Raw genomic sequence first — 14,504 nt, 5'->3', positions numbered from 1 at the left:
TCTCTTCCCCTCCCTGCGCCCCTGGGCCGTCCCATCTAGAGCTGTCTCGTGCTCTTCCCCATCTCTTCTTTCCGCCTGTGGGCTGGCCGGAGGATGGCCTGCAGGACCGGAGGGTGGAAGAGAGGCCTGTCCAGAGACGTGAGCTGCCTAGCTGCCTTCCTCACCAGGTTCCTAATTTGGCTTCTGTCTTCCTTTTTCCAGTGATGACCAGATTCAGAACTTCCTACAAGTCAGGCTCACCCCAGTGTGCCCAGAATATTTCTTTCAGCGTGGGAGTGAACTTTATTCTTGTTCATTTAGGAGTCTAAAGAGATATACTTAGGATTGTTTTTTAAAGCAGAATTTTCTAAACTGTTACTGAACAGTGCAGTAGGGTCACCAGTAGGTAATCTAATTCTGCTGGCCCAGCAGCAGACAGTCAGTTGACCCAGTAAACAAGTCTCAGAACTGGCCATCAAGGGTGGTGCTCTTCCCTGTCAGAGGGAAGCCTGGCAATCCCCTTTAGTCTCTGTCATTGCAAATCTGATGATAGGCTTATGGGCAGAACCTACTTCTTAATGTCCCCAAGGTCTTAAGGATGCTTTGATTCTGTGTCCCTTGTCTCTGGAATCTGTAGAGATAAGGGTTTCCTGTTTGAGTGGCAAGTGATTTTACCGGTAGAATGGCAGTTCCCTCAGTTTTCAGCTTTTATTTGGGGCGGGGAGTTGTTAATTTCTGGGAAATGGTACAGTTTGTTCACCATGGAGGCAAGTTACTGGGAAGGTAGACAGGTCGTCAGGAGGGCTGTTTCAGATCTCTGGTGTCAGTACAGCACCCATAGACAGGAGGCGGTGGCAGAGGCGGAGAAGAGGAGCTGGGTTCTGAGCTATTGGGCAGTTGAACTGATATGACTCGGCCGTTGAGTGGATGTGTCCTGAGTGAAGAGAGTCTAGCATGACTCTTTGATTTCTGACTTCAGGTAGAGATGGTGGTGATACGCGTCAAAGTAGGAATAGGAGAGCAGGTTTCAGTAAAATGTCTAGCCCAGTTGCTGTTGTGCTGGGTTGACTGATCTCAGGAACGCCGTGGGCTTGACTGATGTCTGATCTGAAGGTGAACATGGACCCGGTGCTTGGGAGGGAGGTTAGTGTGGGAACACAGGTCTGACAGTCTCCTGGGCCCGTCAGGTAAGACTGTGGGCGTGGATGGGCGCTCCCCGGGGAGGGCACTGGAGCAAGGAAGTGAGAGAGCTCACGCGTGGAAGACAGGGACCCACAGAGTGGGGACACCAGGAGGGAGAATTGCCGCTGCGGCCGAGGGAGCACCTCAAGCAGGGTGGAGCCAGTGCTGCAGAGCGGCCTCAGGCGCGAGAGGAACTCAGACGTGGTGGCAGTTAAGAGACATAGGTGGCCTGGTAGGGCTTCCAGTTCCCATGGCTTGGCGGGGGAAAGGCCCCGCGACAGGGGATAAGAACATCTTGTCCTCAGAGCTCAGAAGAGAGCTGACAGGCATTCTCTGGGAAAGGGGAGTAGGCGATTTGAAAGGTGATTTGGCCGGAGCACCTAGTCTACGGCGGGTCTGAGTTTCCCTTTTTTAGGGATTGCTAAGTTCTGTTGTGGAGTCAGACCTTTTGGGGGATGGCTTTAGGATTTAGCACAATGATGTTAGTGTTTAAAAAGTTACTGAAAGTTAAAAAAGAAGTTTCTGAATTTATATTTACCAGTGCGAGGCTTTGAGCCTCTTAAGAAGTGCAGGCTTATGGATGAAGGCCCTACCTGCATGGTGTTCTTGAAAGGCCTCTCCCCTCCTGTGAGCTGTACCTGTGACACCGCAGCCCTGAACACACTGTGTACGGAGTGGTCTTGTTGGCCTGCTGTGGGCAGTGAGTGTTTAAATGAGTAATGGGAGTGGAGGAGCTCCAGGGGAGAGAGGAGAGCTCTGGCAGAGCATCGGGCCGTCTCCTGGGGTGGTGCGGAAGGGAGCCTTGCTGAGTTTGGTTAAAAAGAAGAACCCTGTGAACACTCAGTGATTTGTGTACTTTTAATTATTCCTATTCGGATATTTGTTTCTTTAGGCCTGTCAACTACTTGGTCACAGAATTCCAGATCCCAGCACAGGAGAAGTTCATGCTCCAGACATGAAGATCGAAAGCCTTCGGAGGTATTTCTTGAATGCTGGCGTGACTGTGCATGTCGTACGTGTGTGCATGAGTACATATGGTTGACACACACACCTGGTTGGTTGATATTGGTGTCAGTCTGTGCATTCTTGGGTAAGTTACTTAACCTCTCTGTGCCTCAGTTTCCAAATCTGTAAGATGGGGATAATGCAGGTGTTCACCTCATAGGATTTTTGTGAGAATTAAGTGGGTTAATACCCAGAGGTTAACATGTAGAAGGTAAATCCTGCTCAGTAAATGTTAGCTATTATTATTAATTCTTTTTATTTATTTTTTTCCTTCTCTGTTTCACCTTTGCTGGCTCCCAACAACTTTTCCTGTGGCCTGGAGATCAGCATGTTCAGCTGCTGCCGGTCACTGCCAGCCTCAAGTTAGTTTTAGTCATGAATTTGTGGCTTGTTTGGCAAAACCCAATGTAATTCTGGGATTTTGTTTACGGGATCATGCTTAAGGCTTTTCCCCCTTCTTTTGAAATTTGTTTCTCATCTTACATTTCCCTGCTCCCTCACATTTTGTTACTATCCACCTATCTGTCACCTGTCTGTCCAGAACTGTTTTGGGGTGAGTTACTTTGTGGCCTTTGTTGGTTAGGGGCCCCGCCTGCTCCTGAGATCTGCGCTCTGAAAGCCTTGGGCTGGGCTCTGAGGATCTGAGGGATTGAAGAACAGGCATTTTAGCTTGTCACGGTGTGTAGGTGAGCAGGTTATGGGGAAGAGAGTTTTCGGTCCAGCCCCTTGGTTTTGCACTGCCTCTTAGTGGGGTGACTTCAAAGACAGCTTCATCCTGTAGCGACTGAGCAGAGGCCGCCATCCGTGAGGAACTTCTTCGCCGGTAGCGGGGAGGCCGGGGCGCTGTGTTGAGGAGCGTAGGATTATTTAGTTGTGGAATAACTTCCTCCACGAGGAAGTAGTATATAATATACTTTAGAATTGTGGAAAACCATCCCAGGGGACACTTAAACATTAGATCAGATGTTCACGAGAAGGTGGCCGTTTTATCACCTTGATTTATTCCAGGCCTTTGTCCTTTTGAATCTGCGGTGCTGCCTTCCTTTCCTCTGGTATCGGGAGTGACTCTGCTGCTCTTTTTTATCTCTCTAATTCCCTCCACAGCCCCCTCAATACCTTTCTGATGTCCACACTGCACTCCTGTTAGTTCAGGGCAGGAATACAGGGCGCTCCAACAGGGAGCTGATGCCTGTGTGAGAGCACCAGTGCCCCTGGTGCAGCTAGAACCCCTCCCAGAGTCGGCACTGGGAAGTGTGGATGGCGCCGGTCTTGTCCCTGACCTGTGTTTTGTTCCAGGGTTTTTTTTTTTTTTTTTTTTTTAATTTCTGAGTTGAAATTACTTTATACTTGAAGTGCTAAGGTTGAGCCCTGCTGGGGACTCAGGAGCTCACGTCCATTTGAGGGCCTCTGTTTCTGTCCTTGACCATCCTCATCCAAGTCTCTGAGTGCAGGAACGTTGGGCTGCCTTTTCTCATCTTGTTGCTTCAGTTTGATTTTCCTTCTTCTTGGGCAAAATCCCTTACTTATTACTTATCAGACTTAGTTGGAATCTGGTTCTAACTGATGTGCTTCCTGAAGATGTAGATCTGTGACTTTGTTTGAAAGGACGTTTTAGGGGTCTGGAGGGCATGGCTGACAAAGTTAATGCTGCCTGGGGTGCGGGCATCTGCTGCAGGGCTCAGTGCTGCAGGGGGACCTGAGCTTGTGCTTTTGTGGGAGGTGCCCAGCCAGGGTCTTGCTTGTTACTGGGACTTTAGAGATGAGGGGCGGCAAACTGGGGGGAAAGTCGGGCCCAAAATGGCAGGCTGGAGACATGGCCCTCTTAGTCAGACACTGCCTCAGACTTCCTTACGGCGGTGAAGTTCATTAAAGTGATCACCAGCCTGAAAAGCCACCAGGAAAAACAAATACGGACCTATTAGCAGGCATATAATGTGAACTGAGCTTAGCAGCACAAGAAAGAACTCCCTGTCCCAAGAAGAGAGAGTTCAGCATTGTGACTTGTGTAAACAGAGAGTGTGGCTTACAGATGCAGGCACACTTGGTGCCAAATACAACTTAGGGCCGGTGCTAGTGCCAGGGTCAGAGCTTCCTCGTGTGGCCCTGAGACAGGAGTGGCCTGGGCTCCGGCCGCGTCCCGCCCCGTCAGGAGGAGCGGGCCCGCGGGGCCGCCTCTGTGGCGCTGCCCTCCTGGCCCGAGTTGAGGCACTGAGGGGCCCTCTTGGCCGAGGGGTACTTTTAAGTCTTGTGCGTCTGTTTGTGGCAGGGTGAAGAGAGGGTGGTAGCTTGCTTGCTTTCTTCTTTCTTCCTCTCTGTCTCCTCCCCTCCTTCCCTCCTCTCCTTTCCCCACAAATGCTGCTTTCCTAGTAGAAGTTATGCCAGGTGAAGGTGTGCAAACAAATGCATTCTTTACCAGCCCATTTTCTACCTTGCCTCCATTGGTGTGTCGTTGCTTCTCTCCCAGATGTTTCCATCCTGTACTCTGCCTGGCTCTAGCCAACCAGGACCCGCCCTCCCCGGACACCTTGCTGTAAGCCCCGGTACCTGGGTGGGCGGAGGCTGGGGAGAGGCAGTCTGAGTAGAGAAGAGGGATCCCTGGTGGCTCTGGGTTTCGGCTTGGAGTTGTTACATGGTTAGTGGAGTTGTATTTCTTAAACATTTACGAGAAAGTCACCCTTGAGTGAAACAGCTCCCTCCAGGGATTTTTTAGGCGCGTGTTTTCAGCAGCCCGCGTGGTGAATTGGGAGTTCTTAGAAGTTCTTCCGGGGACGGCAGCGAGGATCCTGCGTGGCAGCGGCTGGTGCAGACGCTGCCACCTCTCGGGGCTGGCGAGGGGCGGCGGGCGTGTGAGCTGCTGCCACCTCCGACCCTGAGCGAGGCCCAGGGCGTGGCAGGCCGACGGGTTTCCTGTAATAGGTCAGACTGGGTCTCTGTTGAAACAGTGACCTTGTTACGTGGCAGCTCCATGGTTACCCTGCAGCCGTCAGCGCTCTGAATAAGAATGCAAATATCCAATGGCAGTGACCCTTTCTTTCCCTTTCCAGGTGTTTAGGACAGACCTGATCACCGCCATGAAGTTGCATGACTCCTACCAGCTGAACCCGGATGAGTACTATGTGCTGGCAGATCCCTGGAGACAGGAGTGGGAGAAAGGGGTCCAGGTGCCGGTGAGCCCTGGGACCATCCCTCAGCCCGTGGCCAGGTAGACGTGCCCCAGGGGAGGGGTGCCGCCTCTCTGCCCTGGCAGCCGGCTGCCTGAGAGGAGCAGCAGTGTTTGGGTTAGCGGTGAGGCTTCTGGGGAGAGAGAAATGCAGCAGAAACACACCTCAGGTCCGAAGGTAGCGCTCTTAAGGGCCATGGGCCTCCGAACTTAACACTGCAGCCCCCTTGGGAAGGTGCCTCTTTCTTAGAGAGGAAGGTAAATGCCAAGGCTTCCTGGGAAGCGGCTGGCTGGGGGAGGGACATTTGGCTGTTGGCACAGCTGCTGGAGAGAGGTGTCTGTCTGTTGGGTCCTGCCGTGGCCCCTCCACCTCTGGGGAGGACGGGTGTGGGCAGCCCTGCGGGTTAGGGCCCTGCGGGCGGGGAGCTTCCGGAGGTGTGTGTTGATGAGTGCCCCTCGGGGGGGGGGGGTCCGGGCGCTCTGGGGCTGTCTCTGGATTTACTTCAAACCACGTTTCTCCTTAAGGGTCTTGAGGGTCGGCGCTTCGCTGACCGGCTTCAGCATGAAGCAGGGCCGGTTTGCTCGCTTCCTCACCGGCCGGCTGCACTGGCCTTGAGGCTCCTCGCAGGGAGAGGGGGCTGAGTGCCCTCTGTGCTCGGCTGGCAGCCCGCTTTGCCGCCGCTGCGTTGTCAGTCACCTGCCTGCTTTGCGAAATGACCTCTTTCACCATTGCCGAGCGTGGACTGAATTTACCCCTTGGCCCTCACCCACGTCCTGTCCCTCCGGCACCGGCGGTGGTCGAGTCTGGTTATTGTGTTTGGGATCTCTGTGACAAATGTGCCCATAAAGATGCAGGCTGAAATGACCGCTCCGATGCCTCCACAGGTCAGGCTGCAGGTGTGGAGTGGATGGAGTGTTTCACTGGGCTCTGTAGGAGAAACACGGTCTGGTTGCCTCAGGGCTGCATCTGGGGCACAGCACCGACCAGCTGTGCAGCACTGGCGATCCCAATCCAGGGGTTACGAGCCCAGCACAAGACGAGTAAACGCTAACCCAGCTCATGGAAGTGTCAGCTGAAACCCTGCCCTTAGTTGAGTCGGAGGAATAACTCCCTTAAACGTGCCTGTCTCCGTGTCCTGTAGATAAAGCCACCCTGGTAATCATAGGGCGATGGACACACCTTGACAGCCTCTTTGGACAGCTGGGTGTTAACGCGAGCTGCCGACACACTGAGACGTGCAGGTGGAGGGCCGTGTGGCCGTGTGGCGCTCCTGAGGCCCCTCACTCCCCGTCGGCAGTGATTCGCCCTCTTCCTGCGCGGACTTTCTTTTGCGGGGGACGGCACTTCTCCAGGCGTTCCTGGGGCGGGGGCGAGGGTGGAAGTGCGGAGCACAGGGCACTTGCGCTCCTGCCCTGGGTCCCCAGCTGTGCTGGGAGCATCCCGCCCGTGGCTGGGACTCTCTGGCTCTCAGACTGCTTAGTGATGGACAAGGCCTGAGTTCTAGAGCCAGAGGCGATGGTTTCTCCCCTTGGCTTCCCAGCCTTCTGCTGTGTGTGCCCTGCCCGTGTGGCTGCTCCTGCCTCCTCCGTGTCCCTGAGAACCCAGGGCTTGGTGGCCTCCAGCAGGGGCGGGCAGGCCTGGTTAGAGGACAGTGCTGTGATCTTTAACCCTTGACACTGCTGTCACAGCTGGTGGCTGGGCACGTCAGCGTCCTGGGAGGCCACGTGGGAGAGGCTGATTTTGAAGATTTGTGCAGCGTTTTCACTTGCATCTATTTCTATTTTAGGGGTTTTAACGACTCCTACTTTGTTTTATCAGCAGTGGCGTTAGGGTTTTAACTCTCTGAACCTGGCAGTGGCCTAGGGTTTGGGGGCTGGAGGTGGAAGCTCGCTTGGGGCCTTCTGGCAGACTTCCTTCCTTGTGGCAGGAAGGGTAACCCGGCTGCCTTGTCTTCTTGTTAACCAGGGTCGTGTCTGAAGAGAAGTCCCTCATGTTCATCAGACCCAAGAAATACATCGTCTCGTCGGGCTCCGAGCCTCCAGAGCTGGGCTACGTTGACCTCCGGACGCTGGCCGACAGCGTGTGTCGTTACGACCTCAACGACATGGACGCTGCGTGGCTGGAACTGACCAACGAGGAGTTGAAGGAGATGGGTGAGAGGCGGGGGCCCTGCCGCTCGCTTGCGGATGATGGGCAGCGAGCGCGCGAGGCCTGCGGCTGGGGGGAGAGGCTCCTCGCCGCTGGCCACGCCAGCTCCGTCTCGGCCTCGGTCCGGTCTCAGGATCACGGGCTCTTTGTTGGAGACGCGCATGTCCAGCTGCGGCAGCTGTGCTGAGAGGGACTCAGTCTGTGTGCGGCTCGTGGACAGAGCGGTGGGATTGAGGAGGGGTGTTTTCCACGGGCAGGAAAGCGGGGCTCCCAGTTCCTGCCCTGACCTACACCCCACAGCCCCGCCAGTTACCTCAAGGGAACTGAGGCCCAGAGAAATGCAGTGCTTCCCCAAGATCGCACAAGGGTCTGGTCCACAGTGTCCTGCCCCGGTGTTGTGTTTCTTCCCCCTCCGGCGGTGCTATTCGGATGCCGCCTTCTTCAGCTGTGGCCTGCAGTTTCTCACAGGAAACTCCACTCCAGCCAAGCTCACCGTTTTCCAAACACATCCCTCGTGTTTTCACTTCGGTGATTCCCCTTAAGTCCTTTTCCAAACCTGAGTGCTTTCTCCTCTCACCCGTTGATCTGTCCTGGCTTTCCTTTGGTGGAGCCCTACCTTAGCTGGGTGCCCTGCCCATTGCGATCTTTTCTGCAAGTCAACCATTCTTGTGCATGTACAGCTCAGAGTACCTCGTTTGCTTGCATCTCCTTGTGTCACGACCAGGATGACACTTGGATCTCGGCCCACACACCGCTTCTGATTGCTAAGGGTTGCCTGAAGTGTGGTGATGGCAAGTCAGTGAGGCCAAGTCTGGGCTTCCTGTGAGAGGCTGTGAGGGTTAATTAGCATTGTGCTGTAGGTCAAGATCGGGAAGTGGTGGCACAGGCTGTTTGTTTGCAGTCTAGCACACGGTAAATATTTACAGAGTGTTTCATGGTGGATGTCAAAGCCGTGCAGGACTGAGACTTTGTTTCGTGTGGATGCGTGAGCCTAGCACAGGGCCTGGCATGTAACAGAGGCTGCCGTGCGTGCCGCTCCCCAGCCTTTGAGTGGGACTGATGGTGTGGATGGAGCTGGGGAAGCTGTTACTCCGATATTTTGATAAAGAAGATTTCCTTCCTTGTGGTCCTTGGTTTTAGGTGTTAGTGGCCGGGATGTCGGCAGGCTAGGAGGTGGGAATCTGTTCAGAAGTTTTCAGTGCTCTCTTGGAACTGAATGCTATGTTTTAGCTTCAGAGACTATAAGATCCTACTTTGTAAAGACAACTGTAACGCACTGGACCGACTGGGTGTCCTGTGTTAACGCAGAGGGACAGACGGCCAGGGACCGGGGGCTTCAGTGGATGGTCTAGGTGGTGAGTGCTGGGCTGACTCATCAGAATGCAAGGCGGTGCCGGCTACTTTGGCAGGATAAGCGATGCAGTTGTAGAACATGTATTGCACGCATGCTTAAAGACGTTTGTCTTAGCTTTTATTGGTCTTTTTAATGGTAAAAATTAATTATAGGGCATAGGACTGTATTTTCAAAGCCAGTGGTGTTTTCAGAACTGGTAGGAGGAATTGAGATGAAGCCTCCTGGCCACGCGGAAACGATCTCGTCATGAAATAAGGTTTGAGATGATAGGGGGCTTTTTTGAATATGTGTTTAGGGCTTATCACAGTGTCAGCGCTAATGTGTTCTCCAAGTTTTCAAAAACTTGAAGTGTTAATTAAATTTATGATAATGCATATAAGTTGTTGTTGGCCCTAATGACACTTCTGTTGTTTCTTGCCAGTTACATGTGTTTGAATATTTTTTACAAGCTGTTTTTTTCTTTCTGCATGAGTATTTTCATTGTAGGAAGTTTGGAATACGTCCACAAATGGAAGAAAATAAAAGTCTTATCCCCACCACTAGCTATAACCATACCGTGATAACCGCTTGAAGTTTGTTTTTGGCCATTCTTGCATAAGAATGCATTTTCTTTGATTCACCAGGAGCTGTCTGTCTCCTTTGCTTGAGACGTCCCTTGTGTTTCCGTCTTTCATGTGTCTGACTAACTATGCGTCTCAACTTAGTAAATTCAGAGGGTGAGGAGGGATAAACAGGTAAAAAACATTTGAGTGTTCACAGTGAAATCTGTTCTTAGAGCACCATTTTAAGTAGCAAGAATGGAAATGTTTTTTGGAAAAAACACCCAAACCATAATAGGTGGTCATGGTTTTGAAGTCACTTACATGCTAGTTGTTATATATAATAGTGTAATGAAATGACCGTCTAACAATATATGTATTTAATATCCTGGAACCCCTTTGGGATTGATCTTTTTACAGCAAGCACTCCATCTTCAGTGCCTGACCGTAAGGAACAAACTGTTGGGTGGAAGTCTCTTTCTGCCTTTGAATTTAAAGACCCTTCCTTGGAAGGGTCTGAGGGCCATCCAATAGAAAATATTTGGGGGCACTCAGGATAGATTTGTTTATAATGTTATTTATTCACTGTGCATTTTTATTAGTATAAATAGTATTATATTTATTAGTATGGGTTTATTAAAATGGTTTTGTGGCATTTTCCCTCCAGGAATGCCTGAGTTAGACGAATACACCATGGAAAGGGTCCTGGAGGAATTTGAACAGCGATGCTACGATAATATGAATCATGCTATAGAGACTGAAGAAGGCCTGGGGATTGAATATGACGAAGACGTTGTCTGTGACGTCTGCCAGTCGCCTGACGGTGAGGACGGCAATGAGATGGTGTTCTGTGACAAATGCAACATCTGTGTGCACCAGGTATGTGGGCAGTGGGGCCCGGAAGGAAGCCCCCCTGGGGTGGTTCCTCCAGACAGGGTCCATGAGTTAAAGACGTGTGCCCATCTTTTTGTTCCTGATGGGTTCTTAGTGTTTGAAGGATTTCTTGTTACTTTTACAACCAGGAGAATAGGATCCTCTGTGGACCTCATTCTTTCTTCGCATAGTATCTTTATTCCTATCCACGGAAGTCAGGTTTACTTAGACTGTATGAGCCCCTCTGCCCTGCTCCAACACCTGGCTTTAGCTATTGAGAACACTGGCGGGCAGGGGGCGGGGGGACTCTTGAAAAGGCGGTTAGTTTGCTGTGTTAGTTGCCGTTGCACAAGCTGGATGGCTTAAAATAACCGAAGTTTATTGTCTTGCTATCTGGAAACTAGAAGTCTGAAATCAGGGTGTCGGCGGGGCCATGCTCCCTCTGAAACCCGAAGGAGAATCCTTCCTCGCCTCTCCTGGCTCCTGGTGGTTTGCTGGCAGTTGTTGGCGTTGCTTGGCTTGCAGCTGCACAACGCTGGTCTCTGGCTTTGCCGTCACTTTGTGCCCTCCCCATGCATCTGTGTCTTCACATGTCGCCATCTTGTAAGGACACCAGTCACGTTGGATGAAGGGCCCACCCTACTCCAGTGTGACCTCATCTTAACTGACTACATCTACTGTGACCCTATTTCCAAATAAGGTCACATTCTGAGGTACTGGGGTTAGGACTTACTTTAACATATACTTTTCGGACACTATTCAACACACAACATTTGCTTACATGTTAGTATATAAACTGAGCCCTTGAACAAGCGGAAAGGGTCCCCTTTTCTTGAAAGTTATTTCCTGTCCTCCGTGATGTCAATAGGATTTGGCGGTTGCTTCAGTAAGGTTGGGTACTGGGTAATTTAAAAAGCTTGGGGGAGAATCTTAGTCTTGACCCTTACCTCTTTCATTTATTTTTTAATGCAATAATGAAGTAATTGGTATTTCTGTGGGGACATGTGTTCACATACACTCTTTAGTTAATAGGCTCTCCAGAGGTACTTTCTTTGAATTCACCTGTTGATGCTGAGATTTAAAACAAACTTAAAGGCTTGTGTGGGACAGTGGCTTGGGTGACCTCTTGGGAAGAAGAATCAAGTTTGCTTTGTGAAGTTCCTGACTGTTGTTTTCTTTATAATGTGTCTGCTTCCTGGGTTTCCCTTCTGCCTGAGGACTTTACCAGTGGTGACCTTGTCCCATCCCATCCTGATGGGGAGACCACAAGTCTCTTGCTTATGAAGTCATGTTATAGCCCATCTTGTAGCTCTGGATTTTCAAATTATCTAGGCGCTTTCCTTGGGATAATGGAGAATTCTTATATAGAGATTTTGTTGTTTCAAGGTCATGAGCAGTGTGACTGCCATTGTTGCTTTTATGTTGTTGGTGCCATTTACTTGGATGACGTTTCAGTTTTTTTCCTGCCATTTTACTTCCCCCCCACCCCCCCCACGAGACAAATCTTGTTTGAAAAAAAGGGTTCTGCTTGAAAAGTGCTCAAACCCTCTGTTTATAAATGAGTTAACTCAAGTCAGGGTGGGCTGTTCAGTGTCCCACTGCGGGTTAGTGGCAGAGTTGGAACTGGAACTCGGGGAGCTCTGGACGACACCCCACACACACACCCCGCCCCTGCCCCCACGCCCCGTGCCTGGTCTCCTGTTCTTTCAGCCATACCACATTGCCTGTTAGCATTTCCTGTGGTTCCTTTTTCTTTTGAGATGTTCTTCATGACTTGTCTTTCAGGCATCCTTTATTTAATCTTCTATTTTACTTAGACTTGCTTTTCCAGTAAAAAAAAAAAAAAAAAAATTACCTCTTCAAATGAGACTTTGTCTAGAGTGCCTGATACAGACCTTTCTGATATTTGAAACCTTAATAGTGTCAGTTAGCTCTATTAAAAAAAAAAATTTTTTTTTTTCTTTTTTCAGTAAGTCTGTGTTGACAGTGGCTCATTCATGGCACCGACACAGCGCTCCTAAGCTCCAATCTTAGTGTCACTTAACTTCCCTGAACTATCATCGTGTGGTTTTCTTTTTGCGTCCCGGATATTCAGATTGCATAGTGGCTGTGTTTTTCCTGTCTGGAGAATTGGAACTATGTTACTCTGTCTCTCCACTTCCTGACTTGTAGTTCATTTAAGGATAAAGTTCTGAACAGTTTGGTGTTTTTAAAAGGCTCTGAATGTGCTCCTGGTACCATCATGGTTTTGTTTCTTCACTTCTTTAACGTTTGCCTTTTCTTTCTTTGAACCGTCTTAATGACTTTAAGTTGCCTTGATTCCTGCAGTTTTTGCTGTCTTGTGTAATTTACCATCTTATGCAAAGCAGGCTTTGTTTTAAGTATCTGCCAAAGAGACCAAATTCTCTTTGTCTAGAATGTCTCATTTTGCTGCGCCTGTTGTGCTCACTTGTGTGTGGGAGGCAGGCGGGGTGTCGGCACCTGGTTGGTAGAGCTTGCTTAGCCCAGGGAGCGAGGCTGCTCCTTAGTTGCTTCTCGTTTTCACTGGTGTCTCGTGTAATAGCTTTGGGAGGCTCTCAACTGCTTTGTGTTTTTTCCCTCACTTTATAGCCCACCTACATCAGTAAATCAGAGAGGGATGCCTTCCGCCATCTAGCCCTGGAGAGAGTTTTGAGGATTTACTGCCCAGTATTTAGAAACTTGGTATAGATGGGTATCTGTAGCAACACAGCAGATCTTTTACAAACCTTTCTGTCCTCAGGTAGTTTTCAGGACCACCCTCTGGTAGGTAAGTACGTTGTGCCTTGTACCCACCTCCTGACTGCTGCTGTGAGGCTGCCCGGCACTCTTCCTGAAAGGAGTGCCTCTATTTTGGGGGTGCTTCTGTTAAAATCTTTCTAAGCGGTTTTAAAATTCGTAGACACACAGGGTAAAAATAACTCTCTTTCTCTTTCTCTCTTTTCCTTGGGGATGTGCTGTGGCTTTACAGGCCTGTTACGGAATTCTCAAGGTCCCAGAGGGCAGTTGGCTGTGCCGGACGTGTGCCCTGGGGGTTCAGCCCAAGTGTTTGTTGTGTCCCAAGAAAGGCGGAGCGATGAAGCCTACCCGCAGTGGGACCAAGTGGGTCCACGTCAGCTGTGCGCTGTGGATCCCCGAGGTGGGTGCCCTTCTTGGTGGTTCACCTTGGGAGCCATTCATCACTGGGCCACATTGTAGCTGATGAGTAAAAAGACACCTTTGAATTGCTACCCTTTTTTCCACATTAAATTGAATCTCGAGCATGCTGTCATGTGGTCAGTGGTGTGTAAATTTGTGGAAATGTTAACTGGAGGCAGCAGTGAGTTGGACTCTGGGTGGAGGTGTTCAGACTTCCCTTCTGATGCCACTGCAGCTGACCCTCCGCTGCTGTCACGCTCCCAGAAGCGGACCCGCGGCGTGCACGCTGCGGCCTGGGTGTGGCTCTGTCCTTTCCCTGGGATGGGCCGTAAACTCCTGGGCCTGGTGAGCCATGCATACAGCACAGTCGTGGTTAAAGAACCACTGCTCTAGGTCACATTTTTGTGATTTTTTATTAAAATTCTTACTTAGCCTCAACCTTTTTAATTTCAGGTCTGGTCTAATTTATTTCAAGTCCCAGACCTTGACTAATTTAATTTGCTTGGCTCACTCTGAGACTATCATTTGTGATTCAGATTTCAGCATTTTTGGCGTATGATTTTGGTGCATTTTCCTCCTGAGGAAAAGTATCTGGGAGTGATTTGGATTGAGGCTTCACGACTTGGGTCTTGGTAGCATGGGATCTCACGGTTTGGTATTAACAGGGATGCAGTTCAGTGATCCAGGCTGAATACGGAGAGGGAGGGGACCTTATTTATCTTGGTAGTTTTCCGCTTTGTATGTAGTGGTAGTTTCTGACTGAAGAGAATGGTTTTCTTTAGTGAGAGAGATATTAAAAGTGGTCAATATTTACTTCTACTCCATCGTTCACAACTGATTGTGGTATGTTTAAGATGGATTTCCAGTCCTGACCACTTCGGAGTGGACCAGAGGTGTAGTAGATTACCTTGTCTTTGCTGTCACTCAGGTGAGCAGTGAACACTGGGGTGTCTGAGCGTTTTTACAAACAGGACGTCTGTGTCAGATGGCCCCCCGAGGAGGGTGTGGAGTTGGCCCAGAGCCGGCCCCCGTGCCGTCCTGATGCTTTAAAGTGGGGTTTTACCTGCGCTCGGAGGGTGAGTGCCCCTTGGCACCCTCTGCTAGGAG

The 14,504-nt window shown here is 50.4% G+C and overlaps 1 protein-coding gene across 4 annotated transcripts in view; it reads left to right on the top strand.

The window, feature by feature from the left end:
• The window catches only part of JADE1 (jade family PHD finger 1), a 55,764-nt gene that overhangs the window by 25,711 nt on the left and 15,549 nt on the right, over positions 1–14,504 (top strand). For 3 of the 4 annotated variants that reach the window (XM_061191977.1, XM_061191980.1, XM_061191978.1), the window contains exons 3-7: positions 2,054–2,139; positions 5,211–5,368; positions 7,293–7,480; positions 10,036–10,247; positions 13,231–13,398. In XM_061191977.1, coding sequence (XP_061047960.1) covers positions 2,054–2,139; positions 5,211–5,368; positions 7,293–7,480; positions 10,036–10,247; positions 13,231–13,398 — 812 coding nt within the window. Of the gene's footprint in view, positions 1–2,053; positions 2,140–5,210; positions 5,369–7,292; positions 7,481–10,035; positions 10,248–13,230; positions 13,399–14,504 lie in introns of those variants that run through there. The other variant, XM_061191981.1, reaches the window with a different exon arrangement.

The sequence above is a fragment of the Eubalaena glacialis genome, chromosome 5 (assembly GCF_028564815.1).
Source record: "Eubalaena glacialis isolate mEubGla1 chromosome 5, mEubGla1.1.hap2.+ XY, whole genome shotgun sequence".
NCBI classification, from domain to species: domain Eukaryota; kingdom Metazoa; phylum Chordata; class Mammalia; order Artiodactyla; family Balaenidae; genus Eubalaena; species Eubalaena glacialis.
The sequence above is the reverse complement of the archived record's forward strand: the minus strand, read 5'-3'. Positions and strand labels throughout refer to the sequence as shown.